Here is a 14971-nt window from a genome sequence, read left to right on the forward strand (position 1 = left end):
CAAATGAAGGTGAATGTCACCCACTTAAAAAACCGGTGCTTATAGAGAACTCGGGTCAATAGTCTCAATAAAATTTCCGAATGCTAACATCCTTTTGGCCCGGTGCCTTTAGAAGCACACCTTGTTTTCTTTGTTAGATACGTCTCGGTTGGGACCTTAAGATAATTGAAAATCTACTACCCGCTATTATTTTTCGGGTGAGAAATCAAGATTTGCCACTGTTAAATCTTTGTTCATCATCTCAGAACTATCATTAGTATTTTTCCTAGATTCGTTATATCGTTCTGTATATCAACTGATGTAGTTAACCATTTTAAAATTTACTTCGTTCTGTGTATCAACTAATGTTATTAACCATTTCGAAGCGTAAGATTCATTTTATTCACCATGAGTTAAATTCATTGTTTCTATGTGCTCCATGTGACGAAATATATTCTAAATCTTAGTTTTCATGGACCCGAACCGAAATCAAGACTTGGGCGTTACAATGTACCTACCAATTGGATCTCCAATCTTACTCTTACTGATAAGAGAATCAAAAGCAACAAACAGGGGCCAGCAAAATTTAGAAAATACGACGGCTCCATTCCCTCCCACCATTTCTTTAGGATTGCGAAGAAAACAAACTGCTCAATAAGAGATCCTAAATCTAGTTACAATTGACACGAAAACTTAAAACTAACCGCTGTTTCACATAAAAGAATCTCAAAAGAAAACCACAGGATTCATCATCGAAGTAAGTATCTCTGTAACATAATTTACAGTCTCTTAGGTCAAACTCCATCAGCTAGTCATCTGATTAGAAGCTACTTTCCGACTGCAAAAGTTGAGTATATGGTACACATTAGAGTTGAAAAGGCAAATAAATAAACAAATGAAGCTCAACTAATTCAAGACCGAATTACAATTGAAAAGAAACCCATCTTAAGTTCATCAAAACAGCAGTCTAAATTTCCTCTTTTCACATTTCAATTCCAGCCAACCAGTCATCCTTACACGGAATGGCCTTCAACTATTAATATATCGTGAATATGTTCCTAAGTTTTACAAGGCAAAAAAGTTATCAACCTATAGACATTTCCTAAGTTTTTTAAGGTATCAAAATCAGTTCAAGTGACTAGACGTCCTCTATTCGCAACCTAAGAATCCTATGTCTCTTGCTTGGAACCATCGAAGATAAACTAAGATGAACTATTACGGTCACACAAATAAGAACAACAAGAGAGTAGCCGACAGAAGAGATTCTGAAGCTGACTTGAAATAGATTACATTGAGAGCAAATATACCAACAAAAATAGACTTAAGAAGTCTAAACTTTCCAGGACATGCAATAACAAGAACATTAGCTCTAGTAATAAGTATCTAAATAGTGAATATGCATTTCTATAGATCTCGACAATGCCTTAGGAACTCTCTTGAATGAACTCATTATTCTCTCACTTCTCTTATCATCTCGTTAATCGATCAAACAAAGAAATTCTAGGTTGTGTAGCATTCACTGTTGCTGACCGCCAAATCTATAATTCACCCTCCACGATTGTTCATAGAGTAAATACTGATCTCATGACTACCATGTCCTCCTTTTGCAATTCTGATGTAGCCAGAGGGTGTCCTTGAACTTAAAATAAATAAAAGCCTAAGACTCGAATGTCTAAAAACTCAAAGTAGCTAGCTTTCAAAAGGTGAGGCATCACCTCAAGGCGGTAAAAGCGGTACATTGATTTCGAAGAGACTTACATTGCATTCATATAAAAAGAAAACATGATCTAGTTTTCTACTTTAGAATATTAAGTATTGAGTGCAACGCTTCTAAACATGACATAGCTTACGGACACAAAATAACAATGTTTTTATCGTTGCATATCTCATGAAAAACGACAAAAAATAAAAAGCAAAACAGATTCTAAAAGAGCTTATTGTGGCAAATCAGTACCACGCCTCAAAGGCACGTCACTAGGGAAATCTGCTTCACTTGCTTATACTTATGTTCATGTGAAGGACTTGCACCTTCATCATAAAATGCTAGGCTTGGTTATGGTGGTAGCTCAAGCGAACCTTGACTCGTTACGTAAGTCACCCAAAGAGTCACGGCTTATTCATAATGTATTTGACTCGTTGACCGACTTTCTTTACACTAAATAGTTAAGCGTCTCCCCCAAAAGAAATAAAATATGAGTCAAAAAAACTAATCAACATTGACACTAGATTAGAACAGTGCTGGTTTAAGGTATCGAAAACGACAATCAAACATCCCATAGAGGTACTCTGTTAAGTTATACAAATGTGACATTGACTTAGATTAGTATTCAATAAACCTTTCTTTCACAGATCAATATCTAGTCTAGCGTCACTAGGTTTATATCTATGCTTATAGTAAACATTGGTTATACATATAATCCTCAACCCTAGTGAACAAAATGAATAATTATAAGAACAAAACCAGAAAATGGTTTAACAACTAATTAGATGGTTATAATTTCATTTAGGGTTAAACCCATATCTTCAAATGACATTTCATAATAATCTAATAATACTAATAGTTATAGTAGTACCTTCATTTAAGATCAAAGAACAAAACCCTTCAAATAAGAAGGATCTCTTTTAGCTCTCTCTTGAAATTTCTTGAACCATCGATCTAATATATCCATTGGAACAATAAGACGACTTCCATCAACACCACAAAAAGATTGCATGAAATTGAAAAGATTTTCCCCAACTTTTAGGGCTAAATGTTCAATCTTTTTCTCAGCAGTAACATCAAGTGAAGGTAAAGATGATAAATCTTCAACAGAAACACCAATTTTGGCAGAAAGGGGAGTTGAATCAGAAGAAGTAAGTTGAAATTGACCACCAGGTGGTTCAGGCCATGAGAGAGAAAATACAGCTGAAGGACGAGAAACAGTAATGGCACCACAGAAAATGAAAGGTGAACCAGGAGATTGTATGTATACAGCTAGGGCTTTTTCGGGTGGAAGAGATAAACCATTCAGTAAGAAAATGCACATTTCTCTTATGTCATCGTACGCTTCTCCTGCGCCACCATAGAATTAAGGGATTAGAGAATCGAAAGAAGAGGGGAAGTGAGAGCAATCTAGAGAGAGAAAGTGAGGGAGTTACCGACGAAGGTGTTCATGTCGAGGATCCAATGGAAAGTATCGATCTGAGAGAAAGTGGAGATGTCAATTGGGAAGCTTCGATTTGGGAAGACAACTCCAAACATTCTGAATCTCCTTCAATTTTCAAACCCTTCTTCTTCTGCTTCTGGTAAGAGTGAGTGAATCTTCTGCCGTTTAGAGAGAGAAAAGCTTTAGAGACAGAACGAGAGAGTGAAGTGTCACTTTAGCGGGCGAGATGTGTGTGTGATTTCGGTCGTGTCATTTGGTTGCTTTTAAAATGTTTTGCCGAAGAAGAAGAGTCTAGTAAGTTCTGGAGAGATTTGTGGCTTAGGGAAGGTAAGGGCAAGTCCAATGTGGGCTTGGGCTCCCAATTTTGAGCCTTGATTTTTAGAAGTCCCGGAGCTTTTTTCAATTCCAACGTCGGGAGGGGCTTTCAAATCTAAATTATATACGTGTGTGATGTACGTGTGCGGACTTTTAATTTCAATTTTCAACTATAAATTATTAATTTCAGATATAACATTGAAATTTAATATTATGTTAGAGAGAGAGAATGAATTATGAAAAAAAAAATTTAAAAAAAAGGAAAAATTGGAGAAATGATTGGAAAAACAAATTTAAAATAATTAATTTTTTTGAAAAAAAATTAGTTTAAAAAAATAAATAAAAAGAAGTGAGGTGGATCCCCTTTTTAAGGGATCCACCCCAAATATGGTCGTTGGGAGTCCCCCCAACGGCCATATTTGGGACTGGGAGCCCAGAAGCATGGGGCTCCCAGCTCCACCGAGAGCCCAGCCCCGGGGCTTCCGGGTTGGACTCCGTGAGGGGTGAGGGGGGAGGGAGGGAGAGAGGGAGGGAGAGAGGGAGGGGGGGGGGGGGCGGAAGGGGGGCTGGGGCTCCCAAATTTGAATTTGGGAGTTGCTCCAAGGCCACATTTTAGGAAAAACTTGATGATGAATAGTGGTTCGTTTGGTTTGTATATTGACTAAAGGAAAATATTTGGACAAGACTCTGGTGTACACTCTCATACACTGTTTATCCTATGTAAGTAAAAGATTTTAAGAGGAATATTAGAGGGTGCAATTTTAGCAAGACCAATCAAATTTTGCTCGTCGAATGTTGCAAATGAGTCGACTCCAAATATTGCGAGTGAAAATTAGCAAGACAAATCAAATTTTGCTCGTCAAATGCTGCAAATGGGTCGACTGCATTCATATTAGCTAGAAAAATAAACAACTAATTATCCACCTTTTTTTTTTGGAAACCGATTACATTGTCGTACCAGGAATTTCTGGAGTTTATGTCAACACCTTGGAACCACTTGGGCTACCAACTGTTGACATATCCACTTTATTGAAACGATTATTTAACTCCTGAAGTTGCATATCCACAACCGCCTAAAAAACTCAACAAGATAATGATGCATATTTGTGATTTCTTGAGTATTACCCATTTGGCGACATTCACGCCTGAACACATTATTTACATTAGGAACTTCAATATTGTGTTTCTCCCGAAAAATGAGTCACTTAAATAAGCAAAGAATCTCAACCACTACCTCGCACCTCTTTCAATCGTGACCTATACATTTTTGTTAACTTCGTAGCATTCACGGTCTCCTGATCTTTTTTGTAATGCTTGTGAAAAATGATTTGTGATTCCAAATGTAATTTATGTTAAATCGAGAGATAAAGCAAAACTGAATTATTCGTGTCTTCTCTCCTCCTTCATTTCTTGTATGATTAGTCCTCTCTCTCTCTCACTTTCACTCTAAGACTTTTTCTCTCTCTAAGTCAGTGACACTTCATAGTTTTGATAGGATATAAGAAAATATAATAAAGTAAAAGAACGGAGAAGAAACAATAACTGAAATGAAATGAAAATTTGAGTGTTTTCAGACTCGAACCAGTCCAAGACCTTCAGATCCTAGTCCGAGACCCTCAGACTACCTCAATCCGAAGCCTGGTTGTGGCTCTTAGACTGGTCAGTCCCAAAAGAGGCTCTATAGATGTCGGAGGTCAAACGAGATTGACTAGGACCGATCTCTTTCGGAGATGGCGAAATAACAATTTCATAGTGGGAATTTATCCCCTCCCTCTTTGGCTCTTTCCAAATGTCAATATTTTTCTCTATAAACTTTTGAAAAGTTTGTACAAAAGAAAAAAAGGAGAAGTATACAAATGATGGATGGAAAATATAGACAATGTGTGGATTAATAGTCCAAGCCCTAATTCACCTTCCCTCTGTTTAAGTTAATAATTCATCTTCCTTGACGTCACTAATATATATATATATATTAATGAGTAAAAAGCAGTCAGAATCTCTGGAAGAAGAAAAATGTTGCAGATATATAATACTAGCAGAAAATGGATATCATAACATTTGGTGTCATAATTGCAATTATTCTACTCTTCTTACTTGCAGTTTGTATTATCACGATCGAAGCTACTTGCAAACGGACCACCTCTTCTTCTTCTTCTTAAAGAAAAAAAACCCTAAAACCCCTTTCTCTCTCTAAAACACCCAATCGCCTGGTCTCCCTTCCCATCTTCTGCAAACCTCCTGAATCAAAATACCCAAGTTGGTAATGGCGTCCCCCTGGTTGAAAAGCCTATCAATTTTGCTACTTTTCTCAATTTCTCATTTATGTTTTGGACATGGAGTGAATTCAGGATCTTGTCGGACTACTACTGTACCTGAATCATCTTCTTCCTCCTCCTCTCATCAACATAAATGTGATCACACCCATCATCATAGTCATGATCATGATCATCATCATCATCATGAACACAGTGAGGGTTTAGCTGGATCTAGCTCTAAGCTTCCTGAAGAACTGGCTGAGGAAGAAGATCTTAAATTGTATGGTTTTGGATCTCCCCACGATCATGATCATGATCACGATCATAAAATTGGTGGTGATTCTGCACTTTCTGGACTTGGTAATTTCTTACCCTTTCAAAAGATTTTTTTTTTTTTTTTTGTTAATCTCGAAATTGCAGCATGAAAACTAGATCAAATGAAAATGTGGGGAATGACAGTTTTCATGAATCCAACATGAATTTGAATTTGAATTTGAATCTGAAATGTTTGCTCACAATTGAATATTAGACTTAGGGTTTTTAATTGCATCGAAATTAGGTAAAAATTTTATAAGGATTCATTCATTATATCATATTTGCACGGATACACCAGAGGATGGAATGAGCACAATTTCCGTGGTTATAATATTGCATTGTTATATCAAGGGGATCGAATGAGCTCATAAAATTTTTATCTTATCATCTTAAGTGTTAGGTTTGATCTACAATTGCCTCTAAAGTCGTTTTGTTTTTCCCTTGTCTGAGTACAAAAGGTCTTTGGGTTCACGCGATGGGTTGCTCGTTGTTGGTGAGCATGGCTTCCCTTATTTGCCTGATTCTTTTACCAGTCATTTTCTGTAAGTAGCTTTAACTCATGTACTGATTTTCTGATATTGTTCAAACTTCAAACCTAGGAGATGATAAGTTTCCAGTTCTTGATATAATTGTTCAGTTTGCTTCACATGGAGTCCTAGTTATAAGACTAATTTTGAGTAAACTGCAGTTAAAGGAAAACCGTCCAAGATTGTGGTTGACTCATTAGCTGCATTTGGGGTAATATGCTTCATTATTATCTGTTTTTATAGTTTTCTGTTCACTTTCCCTTGTATTTTTGATTTTTTTTCCTAGGAAACCCATGGTCTGGTTTATATTCACTAATTAAAATAAATGTGATTCTCTTCCCTACTTCATGTGTTATATAATAGGTGCTTTTGGGTTGTGAGTTTTGATAGTTAAGCTTTGAGATATGGTTTGGTCTTCTATATCCAACGACCATCATAAGTCTATAAAATCCGACGGTTTATAACCTCTGAAAATGAGGACGGCTTTATTCAGTAACTAGTACTGGTCGAGTATTTGGATGGGCCATATTGGTCGGTCGGTTAAAGTCCAGTCAGCCGAAATAGAATTTTGACCGTGGTCCTCCGCCAATTCTTTCGGGCAGGTCGGACACTGACCCTTGTGACCATCGGGTGCCCATGGGCACTTTTGTCTCAGTTAACGGATCAGGTAGCTGTCTTCCTTACGTCTAGATACCAGCTAGGGTTGCAGATTATGATTGAAATCAGCAAATTCAAACTGAAACTGATTTCATTACACTCCGGGATGTTGTGTCTCATAATGGTATTATAGTATATATATACACTATAGAGATAGCTGCCATCTTTATATTCTTCATCCTCCTTATGGGAGGTTCCGACGAACTTTAAAAGCCTATTAGAGTTGAGAATATGGAGAACAGTTATCTTTGTATATTTTATGAAGCAAAATTGCTCAACGGTTTCTTCAATACTTGAACGCGTTTCACTGTCTGCAGGCGGGTGCTATGCTAGGAGATGCTTTTCTTCACCAGTTACCACATGCTTTTGGTATGATATGAATCTGATGCCATTTTTTAAAGATGTTTGTATTCTTTTTCTTTGCAATGGGTCTTCCTCTAGTTTTTCAATCTCTCAGATCATTTCTTCTTATCATATAGGGTTTTGTGATTTCCCATATAAATCGTGTAAAAAGTTTGTTCTTATGATATTTCTAGTTCTATCAACCATAGTTTTGAGAAAATGCTCTAACTAGTTTACATTTCCTTCTCCGCAGGTGGAGAACATTCTCACTCACATGACACGGACCATAACCATGATCATTCTGATAATCTTGGACATGTGCACTCTCATGCTCATTCTCTCAAAGATCTTAGTGTTGGATTGTCTATTCTCTGTAAGTTCATTATCTACATTTTCTAATTCTTTAAGCTTATGCTTGAAGTAAACATTATTGATATCTTGACGATCTTCAAATACTAAAGAGAACTTTGGAATGTTTGATACAATTAGAAAATGTAGTTATAAATATTCACTCGTTTTCTTTAATTTCTACTACAGTTGGAATTGTACTTTTTCTGCTGGTAGAAAAGGTGGTTAGGTATGTAGAAGCTCTTTCTGGAAATGCTTCATTTCATGGTCATCACCATCATCACCATAAGAGCAGTAATGGGTTGAAGAATGATGCTCAGGATCATACTCCGTCTGGTGACTCGTCAGACAAATCATTGAAGGAGCAAGGAGAATCAGATATTACGTCGGACGAGGCAAAACCTACTAAAAAGGGGACCCGAAAGGTAAACCCTGACATCGACATGAAACATGATTCCTTTTACTAGATTTGTTTTGTTGTACTGAAATCTTCCTTCACATGAATCACATATTATCTGAATTCTAAGGAGCATTACCATTTTCCAATGGATCTATATTGTAAAATAGATGACCAAAAGACTTGGTAGTGTTTATTTTTTTTCCAAGTCAGATCTGAAATCTGACTCTAGTTATATTTCATATGTTTGTTTTTAATCAAATTGATTGATAAGAAATCTTTCAATGGTCAATGACTTTTATATGGTTATCAGTAACTCATGATGTTTGACTCGTATGAAAACTTATTTGGGTTGATTTGGTTGTCCATTTGGTCAGATTCTACTCATTCAGATGAGTCAGATCCAGACAATAAGGAAGAAACCAACAAACACCACCTTCCTGTTTGAAAGCTAGGAGATGTTGCATTGATAATTTTCTTCAATTGTGGACCAACGTGTCCCATTAAAAACCATAACAAGTACTGTATCGACCATCTTTAAATCGAAATGCGCATCAGTGGAAATAAATCTAATCATTAACCAACGTGTCCCATTAAAAACCCAATTTCCTGTTCAATTTTTATTATTGTATTAGCTGTGTGGCAGGATCACTAATCTGTATCATCAAAGCTCTTTGTTTATTCGAACATCATTGCTTTGTGAATATTATGTTATATAACAAAAAGAGTTACAATACTTGAAAGATTTGAAACCTTTATGCAGAGAGTTACAACGAAAAAAGCCAACGATGATGACAAACCAGAAGTAGATTCTGCTGCTAATGTAAACACAAAAGCTACAAAAGTCAGTAAAACTGGATCTGATTCATCTGAATCATCATCATCGAACTTGGTTTTTGGTTATCTGAATCTCTTCTCTGATGGTGTTGTAAGTAAAGTTGACTTTGACTTGATTCTGGATGTTATATAAATTCGCAAAGAATTCGTTCCACATTTATTTAGCCAGATTTTGTGAATGTTGCAGCATAATTTCACAGATGGGATGGCTCTAGGAAGCGCCTTTTTGCTTTATGGCACTGTTGGTGGATGGTCTCGGACATTATTTCTGCTCGCGCATGAGCTCCCTCAAGAGGTTTTTGTTATACCGTTACTTTTCCCGTTTGTTGAAAAACGATCATGCACATGAACATGCAATCATATATACAAGTGCAACTCACTAAAAATAATTTTAATCCCCAGACTCCTGTGGTTTTTACACTATTATACACTCGTGGCAGTGAACTGAGATTTAAAATGATCTTCAATAATAAGATAGAGCATCGTCACTTCAATCAATTGCCCACATCTGATGATTCGGTTTTCATAATATCCGTTATATTTTTGTGAACAGATTGGTGATTTTGGAATCTTGGTTAGGTCAGGGTTTAGTGCCTCGAAAGCTCTCTTTTTCAACTTTCTCTCTGCTCTTGTCGCATTAGCAGGAACTGCCTTGGTATGTCTTAATGTTATTAAATTAACCTACTCCACTAGAATTCTCCAATAAAAGGATGAGAAAACAAAGGTATATAATCTGGCTGTGTTATTTCACAGGCTCTATTCTTAGGTAAAGATCCAGGACAATCATCTTTGATCGAGGTAAAATGTTTCTCATACTATCATTTATTGAAGACCTATTTATCTCAATTTTTCCACGGTCAGATTAGATGATCACTATTTACTATGTGTTTCTGCAGGGATTTACCGCAGGTGGATTCATCTATATCGCTGTAGCAGGAGTGCTCCCGGAGATGAATAATGGCAAGTCTACTTTGACAAGTACTGTAATCCAATTAACAGCGTTGATTTCGGGTATGGCTGTCGCTCTTTGTATCTCACTTGTGGAGTAATGAATAATAATTATTCACCTACACCAGTGTCTCTGCGAACTCTCTGTAGTGTACCGAAATTCTAGTCTGATTTTATCAATTTTTATACAAGAATAAACACAATGTAGATTTAAAGTTACATATTGAGAATTGAAATCACTTTTCTTTTGTAGTTTATTTTCAGTAATGAAAGTTACAACAAGAAAGAAACATGCCATAAGGAATCTTATAAGAGGGACTGTTACTTGTTATGTCCCAGAAATTTATACCTAGTTATGTTTTCTAATGAATGAAATGAACTTGAGATATATCCACCTACTCTTGCTAAGAAGATGAAAAAGAAGCTATGATTTCTCAATTAAGACGTTCGTACCTATACTTTGAGCTAGGAAACGTACTTCACCAACCACTCCAGACTTCGTATGCATTCCGGTAGATCGTCATTTTTGGTTCTAACGTGCGTCTGCAGTACCATCCACCCCGGGATATATTTATTACCATAAAAAATACTAATGCTAGACTGTAGGAGTTTTAGACTTATTATATAAAACAAGAGTTGCTTGCTTATTACCTCCATGACACGTTGGCAAGAGGAATCCTGATTGGCCACAAGAGCTGAGAGGATTACCAGTCCAGCTGCCACAGTCGAAGGCCAATAGCAGAGACGCTCGTGATCCAGCAGAGACAACATTGCTAGGTACTTGGCTCTTTCCTCCACTTTTTCCTCAGATCTTGCTGCTTTCAGATAGAACCTGTGTTCAACAGTTATATTAAACCCTAAACCCATCAGCTGCTCAATACAAATATTCTCATTCTATCCTATTCCTATTATCTAGTACCAGAGACAGATATTTAAGTTTTTTCATTCCCTTACTTCACCCAAATACTACGGTGAACAGGCAAACTCACATCATCTTGGTAGCTAATTATCTTCTACATGAAGCTTGCAATAGGAATATGTGGTCTGGCTTACTTTACAGTGTGGGTAAAACGAAATATATGCAGTTCAAGTTCAATCAGTTTAACTGATCATAGAGTGTATGAAAGAAAGGAAGAGGGAGAAAAAGTGTACCATAAGAAGTTGTAGGAAGTGGGCAAGAAACATTGGAAGTTGAGAACCTCTTGGACTAGCCACTCCATGGCGACAACCTCGCACCTGCTGTATACATTTACCCCTACATGAAATGTCCTCTGCCGCACACTGCAAATATTATAACTTGTTAAAACTGCAAATACATTTTGATTAACTCATATGGTCCAAATATGAAATGACAAGTTAACAAATAGTATGTATTAGTTACCAGTTTGTAGGTTGATTTTCTTCGATTCTTGTTGCTAGTGTGAGGCAAGCTATTCCTACCAGTTGGAGCTTCCTTTTGTTCTTAAAGAATCCTTTGCTTAAAAATCTGTCGAACAGACTAACCCCTAAGAACATTGTCTCATAATTGAGTTCACGAGCACTTGATTGCTGCTTTCACCAACAAAATATAGTATATCATCAGGTTCATCATAAATTCTACCAGTTTAACTAACGCTATTATGCATAGTTTTCTGAAAGACTAAATGAAGTATATTTACATGCCAAAATCTGCTTTCAGGTTCCACAAGTACAGAACATATGAACTCCTGAACCAATGATGTTCAAGAGCTTCCAGGTCCACCCTTCTAATATTGTAATACGGTTGTTTCCGAAAGGGAATCATATAAAAATAGTTTGAATCATAGCCTAAATTTGTTTAAATCTCATGTCCTTCAAAAGATACCCGAATTTTTCTATGTGGTTTCCTATGGCCCAATTACTAGAAAATCCCTCTCCATGATTAAGATACTACACTATCTCAAAAATGATCATTTGAAAAATTGTCACTTTCTGCAAAATGCATGAACTCACACAGAACTGCATGCTTGCCCTTGCCTAAATGTAACAACTTCAACAATCTTAATCACTATCCCTACTATACTTTCTAAATATGAAGTTCCCATGATCCCAACTGTTAGAAAATTGTTGTATTTTCTTTTAGTGACCTAATTTTTCTTTGTTCTTGGCTTGAATTTCTAAACTCCAAAAAAGGATGCAATTAATCCAGAAGAGTGATGCAACTATCCTCATGTTACTGATAGGAATCATTGGTTATCAAAAGATGATTTTCACCTAAAGATACAGATTTTGATATGACTAAATTAACTAGCCGTGTATCACTTGAACAAATCATTGATTTCCTAATGGTGATTTTAGTCATTTATAAGAACTCAAAACTACGGAAACAAAGGTTATCAGTCTACAAGCATATGCATCGTAATACCGTTGAGAGCAGAACGTCTAAAACTGAAACATACTCTCTGCTTGCTGCTCTCTCCCTCGCTCATTTCGTTCCAAGGCGTACTGATTAAACTAATTATTTTTTAAAAATGAACGACAAATTTGTATATCGATGCGAATATAACTTAACCATTACCTCGACAATCCAGTTAACCATCAGCAACCGTTGACGGAGGATAAGATCTCCATATGCTGTAGATGTGTAGTAATCCTCAACATAATCACGTAGAATCACCTCTCTTCTCTCTCTACTTCTGAACTTATTGTAACTATCTTCGTCGATTTCATCTTCAAATTTCAACAACTATAACCAAATTCATAGGAATTTATTAACATTAGTTTAAAAAAGTTAAAAGATCTGAAGAAACAGAAAAGAAAATTGAGTAGTTAATTAGGGATTTGAGATAGAATTTTACCGTAAACTCGTTAATGAATTCTTCTTGAACATCTGAGGAATCTTTGGTATCAGGAAGAGCGTTTAATTTGGATAATTGCTTACTGTATTGGATGAAAAACGAGAAATAAGCAGTTGGAGTTGAATTTCCAGCGGATACTTCAGAAAAATCACTAGAAGATGATTCTATTAGAATAGATGGAGAATAATCTGAGAATTCTATTTCTGGAAGTCCACTGAAAATATCAGATTCGAGCTCGGAAACTGTTGTTTGAGGAATTGTTGAGTAATCTGATCCTTCTTCGAATGAAAATTGCTCAGAACAAGAAAGTGCATACTCGAATTCATTCTCATTTGGTTTCTTATCAGCAGTTGATTCCGAATTCAAGATTTTCACATTCGATTCAACGTAATTTCTTGAAATTTCTGAGAAAGATGCCTCCGGAGCTCTATTTTCTTCCTTCGCTGCTATTATTTCAGATGAATCTCCTACTATTTGATCCAGATTTTGATCATTGGCTTCCACCGCTGGTTTGATAACACAAATTTCTGACGCCTTTTGACCTTGAACTTCCGATGACCTTTTAGCTTTCTTTGTCGACGTTTTACCGGAAATTTTGTCTGATCGCAAGTTCCTCTTAGCTTTTTTCTGAGAAATTGGTTGAATGCAAGAAGTTTCTGAGATCGAGATTTCTGCGGAAGCTTCGTTTCCTTCATTTTCGCCTGCCTCTTCAACTACTTTACCAGCTCTAGATTTCAAGCTCAACTTTCTCTCAGAAAGTTCATCGTTTATGCAGTGACTTCGAACTACTGCACCAGAACACGATTCCACGCAAGAAGATTCTGATAACTCCGGCCTGTATTCCAGATTTCCTTTCTCTGATGAAATTTCAGTTTCATTTTTTCGGTAAAACGATCTCGTCAGTCGCCGACATTCTTCACCAGGAATTTTCTTCAATTGATCGGAACTTCTAAAATTACGACTTGAAGTTCCAATTCTTCCAACTTCAACTAGTTTCTTCCGACGAGCCGATCTTAACTTCTTAACATTATCAGATCCAACTGATATCAAGTTCGAGGAACTATCAATCTCATCAGGAAAACACGATGAACTTGAAAATACTGGAAAAACTGACAATTCAGGTTTCCTGTCGCCGCAAAAAAACTTAAAAGACGATTTACCGAGTATTGGAGAGATCTGAAAGCGTTTCCGACGAGGAATCTTGGATCGGAGCTTCTTGATGATAGAAACAGGTTGAGATTTCCTCTTCTTCAGTTGAGAAATAGTAATCTCGTCTGAATCCATTTCAGTCGGATTTTCAATTGAAGAAGAAAATCTCGATCTATCTGAACGTTCGTCTAATTGCAGAGAGAAATCACGCTTTTGTAACGAAGAAGAGAGAGAAAGAGAGAGAGAGAGAGAGAGAGAGAGAGAGTAGTCGCACTATCTCTACTTCACTTCAACTGTTTCTGACAAATGAAGGCTGTACTTTGCCTTTTATATTATAATGAATTCTGTTACGGGACGCCATCTTATTTTTCCCACTCGCGCCAAATTAAGTGTGTAAAAAGGGCTTGTGGACTCGGGGCAGGGCTTGGTCTGGCCCATGATTGCAGTCTGAGTGTGGCTTAGTTAGCCCGGTTATTTTTACGGCCTCGCCTGCTGTGCACGCCGAGCCCATTATGTCATGAAAAATGCTATTTCGCCTGATTTTTTGGCTCGTGCTTCACCCCATTGTCGACGTGGCCTGTATGTATGGTATTTTTATGTGCAATTTTGTCTTAGTTAAGCAAAAGAAGGGGCCAAGTAGCACCACTAAATTCGTATTTTTCAGTAAACATTTTTTTAACTTCGGAACTAGCACAAAATAAACTAACTTTATGAAATAAAATGTAAAGCAAAAACTTGAAAGTATGCACAAGAAATAACTTGGAAATAAAAATAAATATAAGACAGCTTTCCTAATTATAAAATCCAACTTTTTGAGATTGTTTGCAATGCCCAAGTCTATAGGCCGATATGACCTTTAATGGGATCACACTTGCCCGACCTGTCTAACGCTTTTAGAGATCTCTATATGCCTATGACGAGGACAAAATTACATTCGGTT

The 14971-nt window shown here is 36.6% G+C and overlaps 3 protein-coding genes across 3 annotated transcripts; 1 reads left to right on the forward strand and 2 right to left on the reverse strand.

Moving 5' to 3' along the window:
• Positions 1 to 564: 564 nt before the first annotated feature.
• Positions 565 to 3388, reverse strand: LOC147564170 (hikeshi-like protein). Its single transcript, XM_086644062.1, has 3 exons — positions 3118 to 3388; positions 2553 to 3031; positions 565 to 817 (listed from the first exon to the last, which is right to left on the reverse strand). The coding sequence occupies exons 1-2, from the start codon at positions 3218 to 3220 to the stop codon at positions 2565 to 2567; spliced, it is 570 nt and encodes a 189-aa protein (XP_086500188.1). The 5' UTR covers positions 3221 to 3388; the 3' UTR covers positions 565 to 817; positions 2553 to 2564.
• Positions 3389 to 5150: 1762 nt separating this feature from the next.
• Positions 5151 to 10356, forward strand: IAR1 (ZIP metal ion transporter family). The gene is made up of 11 exons (XM_086644082.1): positions 5151 to 6055; positions 6469 to 6552; positions 6699 to 6748; positions 7512 to 7563; positions 7790 to 7909; positions 8074 to 8309; positions 9045 to 9209; positions 9306 to 9413; positions 9672 to 9773; positions 9872 to 9916; positions 10015 to 10356. Exons 1-11 carry the CDS (start codon positions 5704 to 5706, stop codon positions 10165 to 10167), a joined length of 1467 nt encoding a protein of 488 aa, XP_086500208.1. The 5' UTR covers positions 5151 to 5703; the 3' UTR covers positions 10168 to 10356.
• On the reverse strand, positions 10274 to 14375 carry SDS (Cyclin family protein). Its single transcript, XM_086644074.1, has 6 exons — positions 12883 to 14375; positions 12603 to 12770; positions 11448 to 11614; positions 11219 to 11347; positions 10718 to 10898; positions 10274 to 10609 (listed from the first exon to the last, which is right to left on the reverse strand). Exons 1-6 carry the CDS (start codon positions 14164 to 14166, stop codon positions 10532 to 10534), a joined length of 2007 nt encoding a protein of 668 aa, XP_086500200.1. The 5' UTR covers positions 14167 to 14375; the 3' UTR covers positions 10274 to 10531.
• Positions 14376 to 14971: the final 596 nt, after the last annotated feature.

The sequence above is a fragment of the Eschscholzia californica genome, unplaced genomic scaffold (genome assembly GCF_041429995.1).
Source record: "Eschscholzia californica isolate CP2 unplaced genomic scaffold, dmEscCali1.0.p SCAF_1, whole genome shotgun sequence".
Lineage (NCBI taxonomy): Eukaryota > Viridiplantae > Streptophyta > Magnoliopsida > Ranunculales > Papaveraceae > Eschscholzia > Eschscholzia californica.